This window comes from Taudactylus pleione, unplaced genomic scaffold (genome assembly GCF_031769625.1).
Source record: "Taudactylus pleione unplaced genomic scaffold, aTauple2 ptg000173l, whole genome shotgun sequence".
NCBI lineage: Eukaryota > Metazoa > Chordata > Amphibia > Anura > Myobatrachidae > Taudactylus > Taudactylus pleione.
Genome location: NW_028284575.1, coordinates 6,378,108 through 6,398,568, shown reverse-complemented (window position 1 = coordinate 6,398,568; position 20,461 = coordinate 6,378,108). Strand labels below are relative to the sequence as shown.

The following is a 20,461-nucleotide window of genomic DNA, read 5'->3' as shown; positions in this document are numbered from 1 at the left end:
ACTAAAAACAGGGGGAGAAATAATCCCCACATATACAAAAAATCACAGCCTATACATAAAAATGTCACTGAGGGTGAAACAGTTAGTAATATTGAAAAAAGGAGCTGGTATGTACTCAGATCAATGTCCTTATGTGCACAATTTGTATCCAAGCGATTTGTATCCAAGCAAAGTCAGTGTATCTAATTCTGTTGGTAACAATTAGTTACTGGTGTGAAAAAATTAACTCAAAATAATGTCCCAATAAGTGGAGGAGCAATGCGGGATGAACGGAGTGTCTAACAGCCCCGTGTCAACTCTTAGGGTATCTTCACAACCAGGTGAGGGGACAATCACCTGGGGTAAATACCTGTATTGTCCCTGATGTGATCACCCAATGGAGCTGTTAGATGAAAAGCTCCGGCAGCGGTGAGGTCAGCGGTGGATCCGTGCCGTGGGATGTAGTCTCTCGTGTGAGACTTAAGCTGGCCACACATCTAAAGATTATCTGTCCAACCAGCCAACTAGTTGATTGGTTGGAATGAAAATCTGGTAAGGTATGGGAGTAACTGACAATCAGCAATTTGCTCCCAAATGCTGGAAAATGGACAAAAACTGTTGTTTGAACAAATAGTTTAGATCAAACATTTAACAAACTTGTCTGACGACCATTTTCATCTGTTTTCTGGCATTTAGGAGCAAATTGCTGATTATCAGTTACTCCCATACCTTACCAGATTTTCATTCCAACCAATCAACAAGTTGGCTGGTTGGATGTAAGTTGGTCTAGTGTGTGGCCAGCTTTATTCTTGCAAAAGAACTTGTCTAGTCCATTCTTGTTGTCTGACAAAGATGAAGGAGGTCATTCTGGGTCGGACATAATGCAGATGTTTAGGGAATTTGGCGGTGTTTCTCGACTTTGTATGCGTCTAAATTCCTAAAAAGTCGCACTGCGCATGCGTCTTTTGGTGTTGCAGGACGGATTGAGCCGCACTGAATCTAGAATGTATTGGGCCTTCCTGGGCAGACTCAATGCCCAATCGTGTCCACTAAAGGCCATACTCTGATTGGGATTCTGCACTTAGCATGGGGTTGTTACAAGTCCTGATGTTGCGTCTGCAGCCATTCAAAGTGGGCGTCGCCGTCCTTGTGCATTGAGGCGCACAGATGTACACCAGAGGAAGGGCTGATACTAGCATTGGCATACAGTCCTACCTGCGACTACGGCAAAAGTCAGAATCTGTCCCAAACTTTCTCGTGTCGCCTCTAGTTACATCTTAGAATCCTAGCAATACCCACTATAATAATAATACCTGAACAATTCAACTCTTCCTGAGTATCACAAACTTTGTATTACAACCATCGTCTTTGATAACTTTCCCCCAATGCGACGCTTTTTGTGTCGATGCGTGCAAAAGAAAGTGTCAAAATTATATTGTGTCACTGGGATCCAAAACCATGACACAATATAGTCAGCACGGATTAATAACCAGCATTGCTCAAAGATACAAACCTGCACTACAACTGTCGAAGCCAGTGTAACATGCAGGTTACACTGAGCTGTCACTGCGATCCTGCATGTTGGTAAATAACCTGCAATCTGTATCTATAGATTCATTTAGCCACCTAACACGATCACTTGCAGTTGTTGGTCAGTTTTGAGACTGGTCATTGATGCAGGATTCGCTCTGCTCTTCTTAATTCCAGGCAGCTGCTCTCGTTCATATCTACTTGGATGGCTCGGTGCTGATTAGCCACGGTGGAGTGGAGATGGGACAAGGCGTGCACACAAAGATTATGCAGGTACATTACTAGTTCTATGTTTGGCGATTACAGTTGTTACATGACGCTCGCCGCTTATAAATGATTGAATACCTGTAGTAGATCGTACTTGCATACTTTACCGGAATGGAGAACTCTCGGACTCAAGAAGAGCAAGGCAGGGACACCGGGAGGAAGGGGAAGAAAGCAGGTACTAATTACTCAGGCCTGGGCTTGTCCAAGGGTCCTGGGCCAGCTGTCGAGGAGGACAAATGCCCCCCTCCGCAGCGTGCGTCCTCATTTCGCAATGGCGAGCATAGTATTTTCATTGATTGTTTTCTAAGGGTGCTGTAGCTACACCTCCCCGATTTGGCTACGCCCCCCCGGCATCTCCCAGGCCCACTGTCTGAACGCCGTATATCTGGATCCTGGGCCTGATTCAGAGCCGCTTGTAAGCGGCCGCTCGTTCGCTCCGAGCGATGTTCGCACATCTGCGCATGCGTATGGGTCGTAATGCGCATGCACCAACCAGTCATTGCGGTTGGAAATCGTGCGCTCGTATAACAGCGAGGGCCTGCTAATTTGAGTGACAGAATGAGGCGTTTGTGGGTGGTAACAGGGGAAGGTGCTTGAAAACGGGGAGTGGAGATCCGAACGCAGGCGTGCCAAACGGTCAAAACGGGCGTTTAATGGGTGTGCATAATTAACAAAGCAGCGTCATCGATCACGTCACTTGGTTGTCTCTTAGCCTGAACTGCTCGCAGTGATTGCGGGAAGTAAAACCTACCACAAGCACTGCGAGCAGTTCAGACACCTTTCGATGTACTCGATTAATCTAATAAATAGCGGAGATGACGTATGATGCAAACGGCCAAGGGGCGTCTTTACAAAATAGCGAGCGCATGTTTCGGACGCTCGCTCAGACATAGAGGCATCAACAGACCGCAAAGAGCGAGCGCTCAATTTAAATATCTGTACGAGCGTCCGCAAATAGCGTCCGGCTCTGAATGAGGTCCCCTGTCTATACATTAGGGTGGAGACTTGATGACGCTATTAGCTGAGGATTGTGTCATCCTGGCCTTGTCCTCCACACTGTATTGCTGCGAATCAAGGCAAGGTTTAGGGGGCATGATGAAGTAGGCAATTATGTTACACTACATATGTCCCTATTTGAATGTAATTGAATAAACTTCCATTGTAATTTCCTGCTTTCCTTAGATTGCAAGTCGAGAACTGCAGATCCCCATCTCAGATGTACACCTTTGTGAGACCAGCACAAGTTCTGTTCCCAACACGATAACATCTGGGGGCTCCTTAGGGACCGATGTCAATGGGATGGCAGTAAAGGTGACTGAACACAGTGTTTCGTTTATTCTGTGCCCCATGAGTGTAGAAAATAATGAGTATGGGAAAAAAAACTTTATTTTGCAGGTTTTACTTATACAATAAGGGTCTGATTCTGAGGTGGGAGCAAAGCAAAAAAAAATAGAAAAGCAATACAAAGGGGGCACATCCATTTATTATGTTTGCATGCAGGGTAAATACTTTCTGCTGCAGCATGCAGAGCACAGATGCTAGACAGCTTTATTTTTACACTGCAATTTAGATCTGAGTAAGGATACGGCTCTCCCAGATCTAATTCTCTCTTCACTTGTTACATCTCCCCCCTACAGTGCGATTGCATCTTGTTCACTCACTGTGCCCACCTAGTTATGTACAGATGGAGTGGACTTCATTGTATATTATGCTGCTCAATAAACTCTTAGGGGTTGATTCAATTAGGCACAATCGATTTGTGCCCACGAGCAAGTGCAGTTACATGCCGCACTTATGGTAGCTCCAAATGCGCTGAATTTTCTTCGTAGCCCCACACGATGTAGGAGGAGAGACACTATATACCTTACGGGGGTGTAGCAGGAGAGACACTATATACCTTCCGGGGGTGTAGCAGGAGAGACACTATATACCTTCCGGGGGTGTAGCAGGAGAGACACTATATACCTTCTGGGGGTGTAGGAGGAGATGCCTTCCGGGGGTGTAGGGGGAGTCACATTATATACCTTCCGGAGGTGTAGGAGGAGTCACACTATATACCTTCTGGGGGTGTAGGGGGAGTCACATTATATACCTTCCGGAGGTGTAGGAGGAGTCACACTATATACCTTCCACGGGTTTAGGAGGAGTCACACTATATACCATCTGGGGATGTAGGAGGAGTCGCACTATATACCTTCCACGGGTTTAGGAGGAGTCACACTATATACCATCTAGGGATGTAGGAGGAGTCACACTATATACCATCTGGGGATGTAGGAGGAGTCACACTATATACCATCTGGGGATGTAGGAGGAGTCACACTATATACCATCTGGGGATGTAGGAGGAGTCACACTATATACCTTCCGGGGGATGTAGGAGGAGTCACACTATATACCTTCTGGTGGTGTAGGAGGAGTCACACTATATACCTTCTGGGAGTGTAGGAGGAGTTACACTGTATACCTTCCGGGGGATGTAGGAGAAGTCACATTATATACCTTCTGGTGGTGTAGGAGGAGTCACACTATATACGTTCTGGTGGTGTAGGAGTCACACTATATACCTTCTGGGGATGTAGGAGAAGTCACACTATATACCTTCCGGGAGTTTAGGAGTAGTCACACTATTTACCTTCTGGGGATGTAGGAGGAGTCACACTATATACCTTCTGGGGGTATAGGAGTCACACTATATACCATCTGGTGGTGTAGGAGGAGTCACACTATTTACCTTCTGGGGATGTAGGAGGAGTCACACTATATACCTTCTGGGGATGTAGGAGGAGTCACACTATATACCTTCTGGTGGTGTAGGAGGAGTCACACTATATACCTTCTGGTGGTGTAGGAGGAGTCACACTATATACCTTCTGGGGATGTAGGGGGAGTCACATTATATAACTTCTGGTGGTGTAGGAGGAGTCACACTATATACCTCCTGGGGATGTAGGAGGAGTCACACTATATACCTTCTGGTGGTGTAGGAGGAGTCACACTATATACCTTCTGGGGATGTAGGAGGAGTCACACTATATACCTTCTGGTGGTGTAGGAGGAGTCACACTATATACCTTCTGGGGATGTAGGAGGAGTCACACTATATACCTTCTGGGGATGTAGGAGGAGTCACACTATATACCTAATGAGTGTTTCTTTTTCCTGTCACTATTTCTTGTCTGACTAAGGTGCTCCCCCCCCATGTGTGACAGCCGCTATGGAGTATTTCAAGGAAAATAAATTAACAGTAATAATTTGCTTAGTATTTCCCTTCTCTGTATTCACAGAACGCATGTCAAACTCTCATCCAACGTCTGGAACCTATTAAGCAGGCAAACCCGAAGGGCTCATGGAAAGACTGGGTGAGCATGTCCTGTTAGCTGCAACTGAGTGCGACCTTGTTAGCCAGGAAATGATCTGTAGGATCAGAAAATGGTATATAGCAGTTGTATATAGCAGTTATACCATGTAATGGACATGTAACTCCACACAGGTTTAGGGGCCATAGAGGGATATAAATATGCTTTCTCTGTAGAACTGATCACCCAATACATGGTATAATGCACACGCAGGTTTTGTTGTTTTTAATATAATACAAGATTGCGGAGCGGGCTGCTGGGTATGAAGGGCGTCTTACCTTCCTCAATATTACAGGAACAAACAATGGTGAACTCAGCGCTCAAACCCCAAAATAAAGATAAATCACACTAATGCAGGATAAATCTAATTGCGCTCTGTGTATAAATGACAATATGTCTGTGTCAGGTAAAATCGTACTTTACTAGTTAATAAATGAAACATCAATATAAATTATGCAGATCAGTAATTCTCTCTAAAATGCATAGACCACATCAGGCTGTATAAACCAGATAGACGCTGTTTTATCACTAATAGTTGTAGTGAAAGTTCAAGATCATCCTGGGATAACAGGTGCTTTAATACTGTGATTGTCTATTAGAGGTGCATTGCGGCGTCCCGCTACTTACCTCTTATTGGTACTTTCAGTCCAATGTATTGGTGTTGCCCGGGATATCTTTAGACCAGGGCGGAGGAGAGCCACTCGGACTATGGTGCAGAGGTTTTTAATACTGCAACCAAAGTACAAACAGTGATACAGCCAGAGGGAGATGTAATCAGGGTGTCGGCAATTACAATACTGACAGTCAAAATGGTCAGCACCATAATGTCAAATGACCGTGCTGCTGTCATCATCTAAATTTCATTTTGTGGCATTCCACTTCCAATCTTATCCTCATGTCACTGCCCCTGTCACATGTAGCCCTGTTATCACTAACACATACATCACTCTGTGCTGCTGTGGGATCCTGCTCCTTCCACTATATAATGTCCACTCTGTCCTGCTGCCTCCATCCCCCTCCTCACATCATGTCACTGTGCCTGTCACATGCAGCCCTGTCCTCACTAGCACATCACTCATCTGCTGATACACTCTGTGCTGCTGGGGACCCTGCTCCTTCCACTATATAACTCTCAGGGCCTCATGTACTAACGAGTTTTATCACCAAAACGAGTAATAAATGTCACTGTGTATGATAAATGGTGCTCCAGCCAATCAGCTCCCAACTGTCAACTGTTAGAAAAATGACAGTTGAGAGCTGATTGGCTGGAGCACCATTTATCACACACAGTGACATTTATTACTCGTTTTGGTGAGAAAACTCGTTAGTAAATGGGGGCCTCAGTCTGTGTCAACCTGCTGCCTCCATTCCCCTCCTCACATCATGTCACTGTACCTGTCACATGCAGCCCTGTCCTCACTAACACATCACTCATCTCCTGATATACTCTGTGCTGCTGGGGGACATTACTTCTTCCACTATATAACTCTCAGCCTGTGACTTCCTGCTGCCTCCATTCCCCTCCTCACATCATGTCACTGTACCTGTCACATGCAGCCCTGTCCTCACTAACGCATCACTTATCTCCTGATATACTCTGTGCTGCTGGGGGACATTACTTCTTCCACTATATAACTCTCAGCCTGTGACTTCCTGCTGCCTCCATTTCCCTCCTCACATCATGTCACTGTCCCTGTCACATGCAGCCCTGTCCTCACTAACGCATCACTCATCTCCTGATATACTCTGTGCTGCTGGGAACCCTGCTCCTCCCACTATATAACTCTCAGCCTGTGGCTTCCTGCTGCCTCCATTCCCCTCCTCACATCTTGTCACTTCCCCTGTCACATGCAGCCTTGTCTTCTCGCTATAGATGGTGTTGTCCAATAGAAACCTATGGGCTTCTCTTTGCATTGTGCACCGAGAGGGATCCAATCAGATCCATTCCTGTGTCCCCCCGCTGCCGTGTGTCATATGATGCATGCACACAAGGACCCCCTTGTCATAAATCCTCAAATCCTGTCATGGCACAGGACAGCTTGTTATATAACTCCAGTATGCACCCGATTAGTGGCGAGATGTACCACATCCAAATTGCGTAATAATTGGTTACTGCAATATGATCCTATGACTGGATATGTTGTCATGTGAGTGTTGCGAAGTCGCTTTATATATATATATATATATATATATTTTTTGTCTATTAGGTAAATGAAGCGTTTTTGCAATCAATCAGCCTCTCTGCCACCGGATATTTCAGGTAAATATATGTCTGTATTTATATACTGTATGTATTCATTTTGGGCTCACATCATAGTTAGACATACTTACCAAGGGAACTGTTTACATGACAAACGGCCTGATTCTGAGTCACACGCAATCTGCGCGCAATGCCCACGTTTACGTAGTTGAGCGATTTTTATCAAATTTGAAAAATTCCACATGCCCCTCCGGAGCATGCGTCACACTGGGCGTATCAGAAATGGGGCGATAAAGTGATGGGCGGTGACTGGAAAGTGGCCAGAAGTGGATGCAAAAGCCGCCTCATGGGCGTGTCACTGCAAGCGACTGCGTTCACAGACGCACAGCCGCAGCCATAGGCGGCCATTGTCAGACAGAGACAGTACACCTGCCCTAGTGCTGTGATGGCGCACGCCTAATCACCGGCGGTGTTACAGCGTGCAGAGACGCAGAAAGTGGGTGTGTCAGTCCTAGCATATTCAGATGCAGTCTATTACACTAGAGGAAGGGCTGGTACCAGCATTTGCATATTCTCAGCCGAGACTCCAGCAAAAGAGCAGACGCAGCGGCCTCCATCTTTAAGGCCAGAGTGCAGTTTGCCCGGTATTAAAATTTTCAGAGCTAATGTGTCAGTAATGGAGCAACTCACTGCTTCAGGGCACTGCAGTACTCCGGATGGTACTCGCTCCTGTGTGGCACCGCCCTTTGGCTAACAAAACTATCACACTATTTATTATTTATCTAGTTACATTAATTCATGTAGCGCCAGCATGCTGCGTTGCGCTTTACACCTGGGGACTCAGTAATAAAACAATACTGGCAGATAATAAGCAGAGAGGTAAGAGGGCCCTGCTCGCAAGCTTACATGCTATGGGCAAATAGGAACTTTATACATGATATATATATATATCTGCTTAGTAGGCTGTATGTTCCCGCCATACATCACTGTTGCCTGCAATTTTGACCTGAGATCAAAAAGGTTGTTTGAATATGGATAGAACACATGTAAATTTACTTTGCACTGTGTAGAGAGGAGGTAATTGGGTAGAGTAGCTTCGCAGGGGGGTAACGTGGATGGTTCTGAATATTTGACGAGCTGTCTGAAGAGGTGAGCATTAGGGGACACCTGCTATAAAACATATGCATCGTTAGAACATGAGAAATGAAGAAGTCAGCAGAGCCCTGGTAGGCAGTGTCATAACTAGGGGGGTCGAGCAGGGTACGTGCTTTGGGCGCCGCCCGCCGCAGTCCAGGACACTGTCCAGTATAGTGCGGACTGCCACCGGGTAGTACACTGTAAAAGGGGCACTACTGGGGTCACTGTATAAGTGGCACTACTTGGGGAACTGTATAAGGGGCACTGCATAGGGGGGACCACTACTAGCGGCACTGTATAAGGTGCATTACTGGAGGCACTGTATAAGTGGCACTATTGGGGGCTCTGCATAAGGGGCACTGCATAAGAGGCACTGTATAAGGGGCACTACTGGGAGCACTGTATAAGGGGGCACTACTGGGAGCACTGTATAAGGGGGCACTACTGGGAGAACTGTATAAGGGGGCACTACTGGGGCACTGTATAAGTGGCACTACTTGGGGAACTGTATAAGGGGCACTGCATAGGGGGACCACTGCTAGCGGCACTGTATAAGGTGCATTACTGGAGGCACTGTATAAGTGGCACTATTGGGGGCTCTGCATAAGGGACACTGCATAAGAGGCACTGTATAAGGGGCACTACTGAGAGCACTGTATAAGGGGGCACTACTGGGAGCACTGTATAAGGGGGCACTACTGGGAGCACTGTATAAGTGGCACTACTTGGGGAACTGTATAAGGGGCACTGCATAGGGGGGACCACTACTAGCGGCACTGTATAAGGTGCACATTACTGGAGGCACTGTATAAGTGGCACTATTGGGGGCTCTGCATAAGGGGCACTGCATAAGAGGCACTGTATAAGGGGCACTACTGGGAGCACTGTATAAGGGGGCACTACTGGGAGCACTGTATAAGGGGGCACTACTGGGAGCACTGTATAAGGGGGCACTACTGGGGGCACTGTATAAGTGGCACTACTTGGGGAACTGTATAAGGGGCACTGCATAGGGGGACCACTACTAGCGGCACTGTATAAGGTGCATTACTGGAGGCACTGTATAAGTGGCACTATTGGGGGCTCTGCATAAGGGGCACTGCATAAGAGGCACTGTATAAGGGGCACTACTGGGAGCACTGTATAAGGGGGCACTACTGGGAGCACTGTATAAGGGGGCACTGCATTAGGGGAACTGCTACTAGGGAGATTGCATTCGGAGCACTACTACAGTGGCCACTGCAAGAGGGGCACTACTACTGGGGGCATTAAGGTGCATATGGAAAGGAATGTTCCCAGAGTGACGAGAAACAGTGGTCTATCATGTTGACGCACCCCCATTTTCCAGTGACCACTCTCCATGTGTCACGTGACCATGTGTCATGCGCGCACATAGGATGGGGCTCCATATTTTAACTTGCCCTGGGTCCCAAATGCCCTAGTTACGCCACTGCTGGTAGGTGCCAATCTTCTGCATGGCACTGATGATCATGGCAGGACCACCACCTCTTCATGAATGATGTGTCCCCAACTAGCCACAAGGCAGCAGAGTTCTCTCTAGCAGTCCCTGGTGGGTGGACATTTAACTATTGCAGGTTCCCTTTAACTTTCTCATTGATCTTTACAGGGGATTTGGCAGAGAAATGAACTGGGACAAAGGAGAGGGTAACCCAGCTCACTACTTTGTGTTTGGAGTTGCGTGTTCTGAAGTAGAAATAGACTGTCTGACCGGAGCTCACAAGGTACAGATATCATGACGCTTGTATGTTTCAGGTCTACCCTTCATCGGATGCCAACATTTACCATCCACTCTCTGAGGCAAACATCTTCTACCCTACATCAATCCGTATCTGACACAGGGCAGTTACAGCCATTGTGCTGACCACTTGGGTTTATTCATAAGAGAGATCGATAATTATCCCTTAAAAGTATTGTTTTAGTCCTATTATTCTCATATATTACACACCATGTAGTTTAGTGATGTGTTTTACATGTATGGAAGCCAAATGCCGATGGTAATCCATACTGTTTCTGCGCAGCAAGTATTGGCGATAATAACTCAGTTAGAGGTACTGAAATAAACAGTGATATGTTATTTGGCAAATGAAAAATTTTTATTTGCAATTTTATTTTTGTTGAAACTTTGATAAACATGTCTATCTCTGTAAGTAAGTTGGTGTAAAGCTTCTGTTACTTTACCCTATTCGTACACAATATTAGGAGGGGATAGTGTCTTGGCAGTGTTATTAATAAATAATGCTGAAAGCTCACTTTTAGGGAGTTCTATTTAAGAGGTGATGTTGCCCATAGCAACCAATCAGATTGCAGGTATTATCTTCTAGAAGGTGCTAGATGAATGAGAAGTAGAATCTGATTGGTTGCTATGGGCAACATCACTTCTTAAATAGAACTCCCATCTTAGTAGATTTAAAGAGAGGCAAATTCAGCGACGTGTCTAGGTGGTAACAGGGGGTGGCTAGGCAGACGCTGGCAGGTCGCCGTCTTAGACTACGTCTTTTGCCGCAGTTGCATTGGTTTACACGGCCATAATCAGATAGACATTCTGAGCCTCTTTAAGGTTGGTGCACTGTTTCATGCTGGACCGATGTGCGTCCACCTCAGAACCAGCACCTGGGTGTCTTTTACCATTTTATAAACCAAATGAGAATTATTTTTTTTTCCTGCCATCATCTACAAAGAAATGACCAGTAAGAAATCCAAACAGATGGCTGCAAGTTGATATAATGTAGCGCAAATCTAATGAATTAAGTACTGTCAGCTGGATGGGTCAATACTCAAACAGGTGATCGGAAGCGGCTGCACGCACATCACGTGTGTCTTTACACCAGCCCTCTGCGGATACGCCAAGAAACTCACACAGCTCCTCACCTAAACATGGACACCCAGATCTCTGTGAGCCTCATACTGTATAGAACGTTCTCTCTCCATTACATGTGCTCCTTTATCTGCTGTCACCTACAGCATGAGCATAAAGTCCCAGGTCACTGGCAGACCTTCCTCCGGTACCTGCAGTAAGCCCGCCTCTCAGGACTCCAATCTGCCATATAACATAGCCCCCATTAGCCCAGACCAGGGGTATATTGGAAGAGGAAGTGACAGCCGTTGCCTGACGCAAATAAATACATTTTTAAAAAGTTGCACATGTGTAGATTCACCGTTCACGGTATGAACATGTAAATCAGAGCACGGGAACGACTTGCTGCCTGACTGTCATATAATACTTTCATATGCACACCTGTGGTTTTCAATGCAGCATGTCTGTATTTACGTGGCTATGCTGCTGTGAGCTACATATGATGCATCTCAAAAATCCTATATTACACATTAATATCCCACCTCCCACTTACATAGCTTTCACCCTCATACATCCATTATCTATGAAATCATGTGATACAGTTGGATATAACTCTGGTTGTCAGTGTCCATCTGTGTAACAATGTAGCATTGATCCTCTTAAATAGCGGTTGCATTTGTTTCTTCTCTTATTAGAACCTCCGCACAGACATCGTTATGGACATAGGCTGCAGCATCAACCCAGCTGTGGACATAGGACAGGTACAGAGAACACGTGTTACGCTAACATGCAGTAGTATCTAGTCTTGTATGTATTTGCAATATTAAGAAAATCTCGCCACCAGTTAAAGAATAGCGGAGTATGGCACGGCCTATGGCGAGTATAGGTACAGCTGGAGCACAGCAGTTAGAGGGGGCCCTGCGCACTGGATCAGACTAAACTGTTCGGGGTGTGCTGCAGATAATTGATATGTCACCCTGACCATGAACAGATGAAACAAATTGGTAAAAGGGGCAGAGAGCAGTGTTACCAATGTGTTACAGCTGGAGCATGAATGATGCACGATGGCTGGTTTTACCTGTGAATAGGGTTGGACATTATATAAACATATAATATAAAAGAGAGAGCAAAGTTTGGCGCCTATATAGGGATGTATTGCTACACACAATTGTAATTGGCCTTACTAACAAATGAACGGGTCCCCAAATAAATTATACGCTGTAGGCTTATCTGAGAGGTAGGGTAGAGCGCCTCTTGCCAGGGTTTGCCGTCTTCCTATGTACATCTCATAGATAAAAGAAATCAAGAGAGAGAGAGTTTGGCAGAAAGTGGCAACTTTAAAAATCATCTGGTTAGTATATATGCCCCATAAATATTTATTTAATTAATATTAGTATTATATTAGTATTATTAGTATTCATTTACTTTTTATTTCATTAGACACAAGTTTTCAAATATTCTGTAGGTTCCTGACATCCAACTGATTAACTAAAAACTGTGTAGACGTGGAAACAACATGGAAAGTAAAAAATTGGTTTATGGCGGCGTCGGCTGTCTGCCAGGGCTTCCAATAAGCCAACCGATCCAACTCACGTAACTCCCCCACCCAGCTATCCCCATTTTCAGGAGACAAACCAGACTTTCCAATGGAAAAAACGGTCCCTGGTAGGCGTCTGTCTGTGTGTCGGGGCTAATGTCGAGAACCACTGGACGGATTTTTATACAGTTTTCACTAGTCTATAGAGTATTTGTGGAGGAAGGTTTAGGTGTAGGACATATTAATGTATGACACAAGGGAGCCGAGTAGTGACTATTATATGGAAAGCAAATAAAAACAGACGTCCGAGCGCTTTCTTGGCTTATGCTGCCTAAACCGTTAAAAATATATCACAACGATTTTTTTTTATACCATGTAGAGATTGATACGTTTATACAGTTTCTCCAGAGAAATTGATGTAAGCCCTGATTCCTGACATTTTTTTGTTTTTTTTCCATTTTGTTACGGTTTCTATTTTATTTATGTGAAAAACGATTCTTTAATTTAAACGAGTCCACTTCCCGGTAAGAGTCGGCTTTGGCATGGCAATAAATAAAGCACAGGGACAGACACGTAACGTGGCTGGAGGTGACCTAAGCGAAGACTGTTTTGCTCATGGACAACTTCACGTGGCCCGTTTGTGTGTTACGTCAAAACTAAATCTTTTTTGTGTTGCTGTCAGGAGGAAAAATGACTCGTGTCTTATGCAATCTTATAAGACCTCGGTTAAACAAGACTATCGCTGTAAATTCAAAATCAGTGCGAAGCTGGGGCGGGTCGCTAGTATGAAATATATTTGAATGTGGCACTAAGTTTACCAGCTCTGTGAGTGTCCCTTGGATGGCGTGGCTTTCCCAAGATTAACCACTTGCCTGGAATGGACGTAAGCTTCTGACACACCAGGCAGTTCTTTATCTGTACTGGACGTAAAATTTTGTCCAGACAGATAAACATGAGGGCGGCTGCAGAAAGAGAATCTTCTCGCAGCTGCTGCTCTCAGAGGGACCTTCCGGCACCTGCAGAACTGAGCTGCCACTGGGGAAAAGTAAGTTAACTTCCCCCCCCCCCCCACTCACTCCCCTTACGTACCTGGTGCCCGGATCCGGTCTCAAATTGAACATCGCGATGTTTCCGATGTTCCGATGGTGGTTCCGATATTCCAGTATTTGAAAAAAAAACAATTAAAAAATTTTTTTTTTAAATTTAAAAAAAAAAAATTTTTTTTTTTTTTTTTTTTTTTTTTTTAAGATGAAACCATTTTAAATAAGTTAAAATGGATGTTCCTCACCTAATTCACTAAAAAAACAAAAAAACAAAACAATTTTGGAGCGGTTTTTAGAAAAAAAAATCGTCAGTTAAGTGGTTAAGATAAGGATGAATTATTTAGGACTTTAAGGAATTTAAATTTTCACCAAGAATATAATGCAGAACAGTTAATAATACTAGTGATATATAATGTATAAATGTATTTTGTTCTGACCTGCTCTTTGGGTTTGTGTTTCCCAGATTGAAGGAGCTTTTGTTCAAGGCCTTGGACTGTACACAATAGAAGAGCTGAAGTTCTCTCCTCAGGGAGTCCTGTACACCCGCGGCCCAGCTCAGTACAAGATACCTGCTGTCTGCGATGTCCCTGAGCGCTTCACTGTGTCTCTACTCACAGATTCACCCAACCCACATGCCATATATTCTTCCAAGGTAGTGCGCACAGCAGTTAAACACCAATCCCTGCAGCTCCAGCAGTACATGGGACTGTCCCTAAAGGCCACCATACATCAGCAATTGAATGCAGCAATCGTGCAATTTGCAATCGATTGTGTATAAAAAATCTTTTCTGTTTTCAATCGATTGCAGATTGCAGAGATGCCACAATCGATTGACAAAGGGAAAGATTTTTATACACAATTGATTGCAAATTGTACGATTGCTGCACTCAATTGCTGATGTATGGGGGCCTTAAGACTTTAATATATCACTTTCTACATTTTATTAAGATGAAGGTTTAGTGCAAATGGCAACCAATCAGATTCCGGCTATCATATGCCCCCACTGAAGCGTACGCAGCCCGACATCCGCGCATTGGATCCCCCGCAAGATGTAAGCATCCGCAGGATGTAAAAAGGAGGGACCACAGAAGGTATCTGAGATATCTGCCATGGTCCCTCATTTACATCCTCAAAAGCTACCCCCTATCAAAACGGTCTTATTTACTAAGCACTGGAATATGAAGCTGGCGTTAGCCCACAGGAGACTACTTTAATGCAAATTCTTTTGGAGATGGATCCTCCTCCGGATCCCTCTCCATCTGCCCCCACTGTGGCATAGCCCATGGCCATGGATACTCAGTACGTGCACTGGATCCCAACCCGTTAGCTATCACTATGCTTCCAGCTCTTCGCCGGGATGCGCCCTGGAACAGAGTACTGATACATTTACTTGAAGACATCGTATCCACATAAAAAATGTGGAATGTGATCAAAAAGGGCCCTGTGTACACCTGTGTTACACATACAGCATTGTTACATGGTCAGGCAGCTTTGCATGTCAGTTTCCATTACAAGAACAGTATATATAGTATTGGAAGCCATATATATTATTACGACACAATAGTGCATAGGGAGATATAACATCCACACCATCACATAACACCAGCCTGACCAGGTCCCGTTATAGCATGACGGGCAGATTCCTATGTCTCTGACAATATGTCGCTGCTTTGCTCTGCAGGCTGTTGGGGAACCAGCTTTGTTCCTGGGCAGCTCCGTGTATTTCGCCATAAAAGATGCGGTGACATCTGCCCGAAAAGACAGAGGGATGTCCGATCTTTTTACTCTAAACAGCCCGGCGACCCCAGAGAAGATCAGGATGGCTTGTGGCGATCGCTTCACCGACATGGTACTGTATCTCTTACCGAACACATCCTCTTCCATCTATACGTAGCAAATATTTGCCTATGTACATTACAGAGCCAGGCTTAGCAATTGTGCTACCAGAGGAAGGGTGACACTAACTTGTATGTTAGTATTTATTATTTATTGTCATGTAGATTTTTATTTTTTTTTATAATCTATATCAAATATATTTGGTTGTTTATATGCTATTTTAATGCTTTAGGATCCTAAGGGGGCTATTTATTATTAGGACCCAAATGCCCCACTTACTGTACATTACGTGTCCGACTCATTGGGCCAGATGTACTAAGCTCTGAAAAGTGATAAATTGGGGAGTGATAAACCACCAGCCAATCAGCTGCTAACTGTCAGTTTTCAAACACATCCTGTAACGTGACAGTTGGGAGTGGCTGGCGGTTTATCACTCTGCACTTTATCACTTTCCAGAGCTTAGTACATCTGGCCCCCTGTGAGTTCAGGATTGCTCCGGTACCTGGACACCTTCTCCGAAAAAGCAGCCGTCCAGTCAGCGCCATTATTCCCACTTTTGGCGCTAATAGGTTTCCACCGCTGGACATTGTTACTGCGCATGCGTGATTTTAGTTGATGCTTGCACACAGCGAGGGCTGAAGGGGGCGGAGGGATAGGACTGACCCAGCAGATCGATTCACCTTGTTTGGCTGGTTCGCTGACTCCAGCGGTGTCTTAAGGGTCCGGGGGTGACGTGACGATGACTTCCATCAGCGATTGAAAGATTCTGTCGGAGAGTAACGCACCTGACCCTGATCCTAACCCTGAACCATAACTCTCCCTAGTGTCTAACCCTAACCCTCTAATGCTAACCCTCTGCTCTCTGCAGAAGTCGACATTTCATCAGTGTCGACATTTTCTCGACATTCTGATTCTTGACAATCAGACTGACGATCTAGTGACTGCATCATGTGTGACGCTATCATTTAATAGAAATATGTACGTGCACCAATAATATTTCCAAATGTTCTTTATAATGTACATAACATTTTGTCCGTGATTCTACACTGCAGATTCCAAGAGATGCGCCGGGCACCTACGTCCCCTGGGCTATCAACGTATGAAGAAATACCCCTGGATTCACTAGCATCCAATATCCCACTGGAGCATACGTGCCGACGTTCTCCTGGCTTTGTGTAGGAGGAGCACAGTACAATAATATTATAGTAAACCTATGGCATTTAACTAATAATCACTTGAGAAGGCTAATTACTATTCCATATAAGTCTGATGTTTTATGAGCACTTTCTTTTCTCGCTTCATGGTTTATAGAGATAGAGATTATTCCCCTGTAAGACCTCAGGAACTGTAACATTCCATTAGCAGATTATCGCTAAGAGGGGCTGGGTGGGACCAAGCCATCCATATATCTGTATTTGTAGGCAGGTAATACATCTGTCACCACTGATTCCTATAACATTACAGGGTTTACGGACGCCCACATGGGGCCTGAGGGCCTGATTCAGAAGCGCTCGCAAAAAGTGAGTGCTCGCTCTGAATCAGGGTGGGCGCTGGTTTTTTTAGGAGCGACCATGATGATGTGGTAGGGTCTCATGGCCGCAAGCCCCAGAGAGCTTCTGGCTCTAATAGAGCCGGAAGCTCTCTCACTGACATCACTGGTGATGTCAGTGGGGACGCCCACAAACGGCAGGCGTTCGCTTGGAAACGCCTCTGTTTGTGAAGCCACCCCCCGGCCACGCCTACAAAACAGGGCGAGCTGTCGATCAACATCGACAGCCGCCCCTTCTGTAGTGAGTCCCGGAGCGAGCGCTTTTTGAACTCGCTCCGGGGCTCGTGCGTGTGCACTGGGCAATGCGCTTGCGTCCGGGTCTGAATCAGGCCCTGAGTGCGAGTCGGGCGTAATTTGCTCCCAGATTGTGTGCAGGAAATAAGTGTGTGACTTTACCCCTGTACAGAATTGTATGTATATGTCCGAGATACTCGCAACCATCATCATCATCAGTGCCCGGTTGCACCAGACGTTACTTGCTGGATATTATATGCCTGGAAACGTACGTCCAATTTATTGTGGAAATTGGTGATGCTGTCATCATTGGAGACAATTAATGGTTAACCCTTTGATGGACAACCATATTCTGCGGGTACAGTGTCTATAAATGAAGCTCTGTATACGCACTTTCTAGTACATTAATCATCCAATGGGAGCTGGATTATAAAACTCAGCATCAGGTTGTTTAGATTAAAGACAGGACACAAAGGCACAGCTAAGAAAAGAGAACATCCTAATGTTTCAAATAAGTGAGTAATTTGCTCCTGGAATATACTGCACTGCAAGGGGTTAAATACATGTATTATGTTTGCATGCAGGGTAAATACTGGCTGCTTCTGCATGTAGCCCAGCAATGCCAGACAGCTTTAGCTTTACATTGAAATATGAAATTGTTAGGACACGCTCCTCCCAACGTTTTACACCTCTGCCCCACCCCCAGCGCAGCATGGCTTTACCAAGGTGGAAATTGCTGCTTACGGTCCACTGTGTGTCCAATGCTTACTTGATGTTGAGAAAAACTGCTACAGACCCTTCTCTTGTATCAGGGCTGTTGAGCTGGGGGCAATTCATACTTCCCTACTCTGCCGGAACGGCCGGGAGACTCCCGAAAATTGGATGGTGCTTCCAGCTGCCCGGAAGAGTGGGCAAGTCTTCTGGTTGTCCCTCCACCACCCACAGCTGCACACTTACCAAGCAAAAGTGGGTGGTTGAAGACGCGTTTCGCATTGAATTGCGTCTTTACGTCCCTGCCCCTTGCTTCACAATGTGACACGCCCCTGATAAGCCGACCTGGCTGCCCTCGCCCAGAGGGAAGTCGGCAAGTATGGTTCAATTTATGTCTTGTTTTTTTTTTTTTGCATTTGTTAGCGTTAAATGTCAATATACGTGTATCTATAAGCTTTTGCTTATTACCTTGTTTAAAGCACTTATGTTTTTCATGGGCTATAATTAACTACTGTTTTCAAAAATAAGCACATCTTATAATACAGATTTGCATTCACGTGAAATATATGGTAATATTTTATTGCACTGCATGAAAAAAAATAATAAAACATAATCCCATAATAAATCATAATTGCAAAACATCTTTTATCGTATGTAACCTGTAATTACCCCACCACTGCATAAATAAATATATAAGTAGAACAGTCTTGATAACAATTGTCTTTCATTGATAACAATTGTCTTTCATTGTCTTTCTGTTGTTGAAGCATCTGAATTTGTATGCAAATGCCGGTTGGTACATAAATATTAAAATGGGTTTGGTTCTCATTTCTAGTGAAATATTACTGAAACAATAGAATAAAGTAATGTTTGCACCACCTCGAGAGGCGATCGCAGTGAGCATGCAGTCCAAGTGCTAAGTGATTTACAGGAAGTGACCATTCGGGGGCGGTCAGTGAAACGTAGGCGTGCCTGTGCGTTTGGACGCTGTTAATTAAGACCTTGCGACGGCATACGCAGCCTGAGCTCTAGCTACCGACAGGAAGTTTAGCAGTTTGTGAGTGAGGTCAGGTCAACCACAACTGTACGTTTGGGTCCGATGGTTCTCGATGTTACCGATGTTTTTGCACACTTGCAAAGGTATGGCGGATGTAAGTAAAGGGAAGTGGGCGGCTTGATAAGTGGTGGGCGTCTTTGTATAGTGCTGCAATCGCATTGTGATTGCAATCATTTGCATAATTTCACAGCGGCAGGGTGCATGCGAACGCAGCCTTGCAAACCGTGCTGAATCAGGCCCTACTCTATGTACGCTATACTGCCCACATATGCTCAACAGCACCAGGGCATTAACCTCAGTGCCACATTATGGGCCTGTTCCAGTGGTGCACGTAATGCCGATGTTAGCGCAGTTGAGCGATTACTTGCTACTGCGTATGCATTAAATATTTTGAAAACCCCCCTACAATGCCAGCATCACCCTGTGTGAGTGCACAAATGCGCTCTTACCTGTGGGACAGTTGGCATTAGGAATGGTGAGGCAAAACCATAGGAGTTTCTGGGTAGTGACTGGGAGGGAAGGTAATGAAAAATATCTGCTGCGTTGGCGTGTTGCGGGCTTGTCAGTGAAAGCGGCTGCATTCTCAGAAGCGGAGCAGCAGCCACAGAGGCCATGATTAGACTAACTTCAGAAGGCGATACTTCTCCTGCCACAGGCTGGTGCAAGTGTCGATGGTGAACGCGTTGATGTATCGATAGTGAAGTGTTCACAAGAAGAACAGTTAAAACTACCATTTGCATATTATCACCTTGCAAAACCGAAAACTGCCCCAGCCATGGCTGCAGTAGCGTGTACCCGATGATAAGGCATGTATCTAAATGCAGCCAGAAGATGTGACAGCTACTGACTTGACCACTCACATAATTATTGGACCAAATCCCTGATTAATTGTTTGGCACAATTACTAAACAACCAAATATAGGAAGGACAAGTTTTGGACAGGATAGACCAAATCATATAGATCAAGATGTTTATTTGTTATATCAGAATTATGGTTTTTTTTTAAGTGCAGAAATCTTCATTACACTGTAACCCATACAATAATTGATAATGATTTTGGAGTTGTTAGCCTAGAGAGATAGATCAGGATTGCACACTGGTAGCAAAGTGTCAGAAATTTATGATAGCATATGGGTACCAGAGTATGAGGTACTCAAGACTGGAACACCAGATTATATACAGTTAGCAGTATGTCAGGGACTCAGGA

At 45.0% G+C, this 20,461-nt stretch overlaps 1 protein-coding gene across 1 annotated transcript in view; it reads left to right on the top strand.

The window, feature by feature from the left end:
* The window catches only part of LOC148521211 (aldehyde oxidase-like), an 84,919-nt gene extending 66,015 nt beyond the window's left edge, over window positions 1–18,904 (top strand). The window contains exons 27-35 of the mRNA XM_088475523.1: window positions 1,687–1,782; window positions 2,959–3,087; window positions 5,064–5,138; window positions 7,343–7,395; window positions 10,100–10,214; window positions 11,983–12,048; window positions 14,331–14,519; window positions 15,549–15,716; window positions 16,756–18,904. Of these exons, the coding sequence (XP_088331649.1) occupies window positions 1,687–1,782; window positions 2,959–3,087; window positions 5,064–5,138; window positions 7,343–7,395; window positions 10,100–10,214; window positions 11,983–12,048; window positions 14,331–14,519; window positions 15,549–15,716; window positions 16,756–16,806 (942 nt within the window). The 3' untranslated portion in view covers window positions 16,807–18,904. The remainder of the gene's footprint in view (window positions 1–1,686; window positions 1,783–2,958; window positions 3,088–5,063; window positions 5,139–7,342; window positions 7,396–10,099; window positions 10,215–11,982; window positions 12,049–14,330; window positions 14,520–15,548; window positions 15,717–16,755) is intronic.
* Window positions 18,905–20,461: the final 1,557 nt, after the last annotated feature.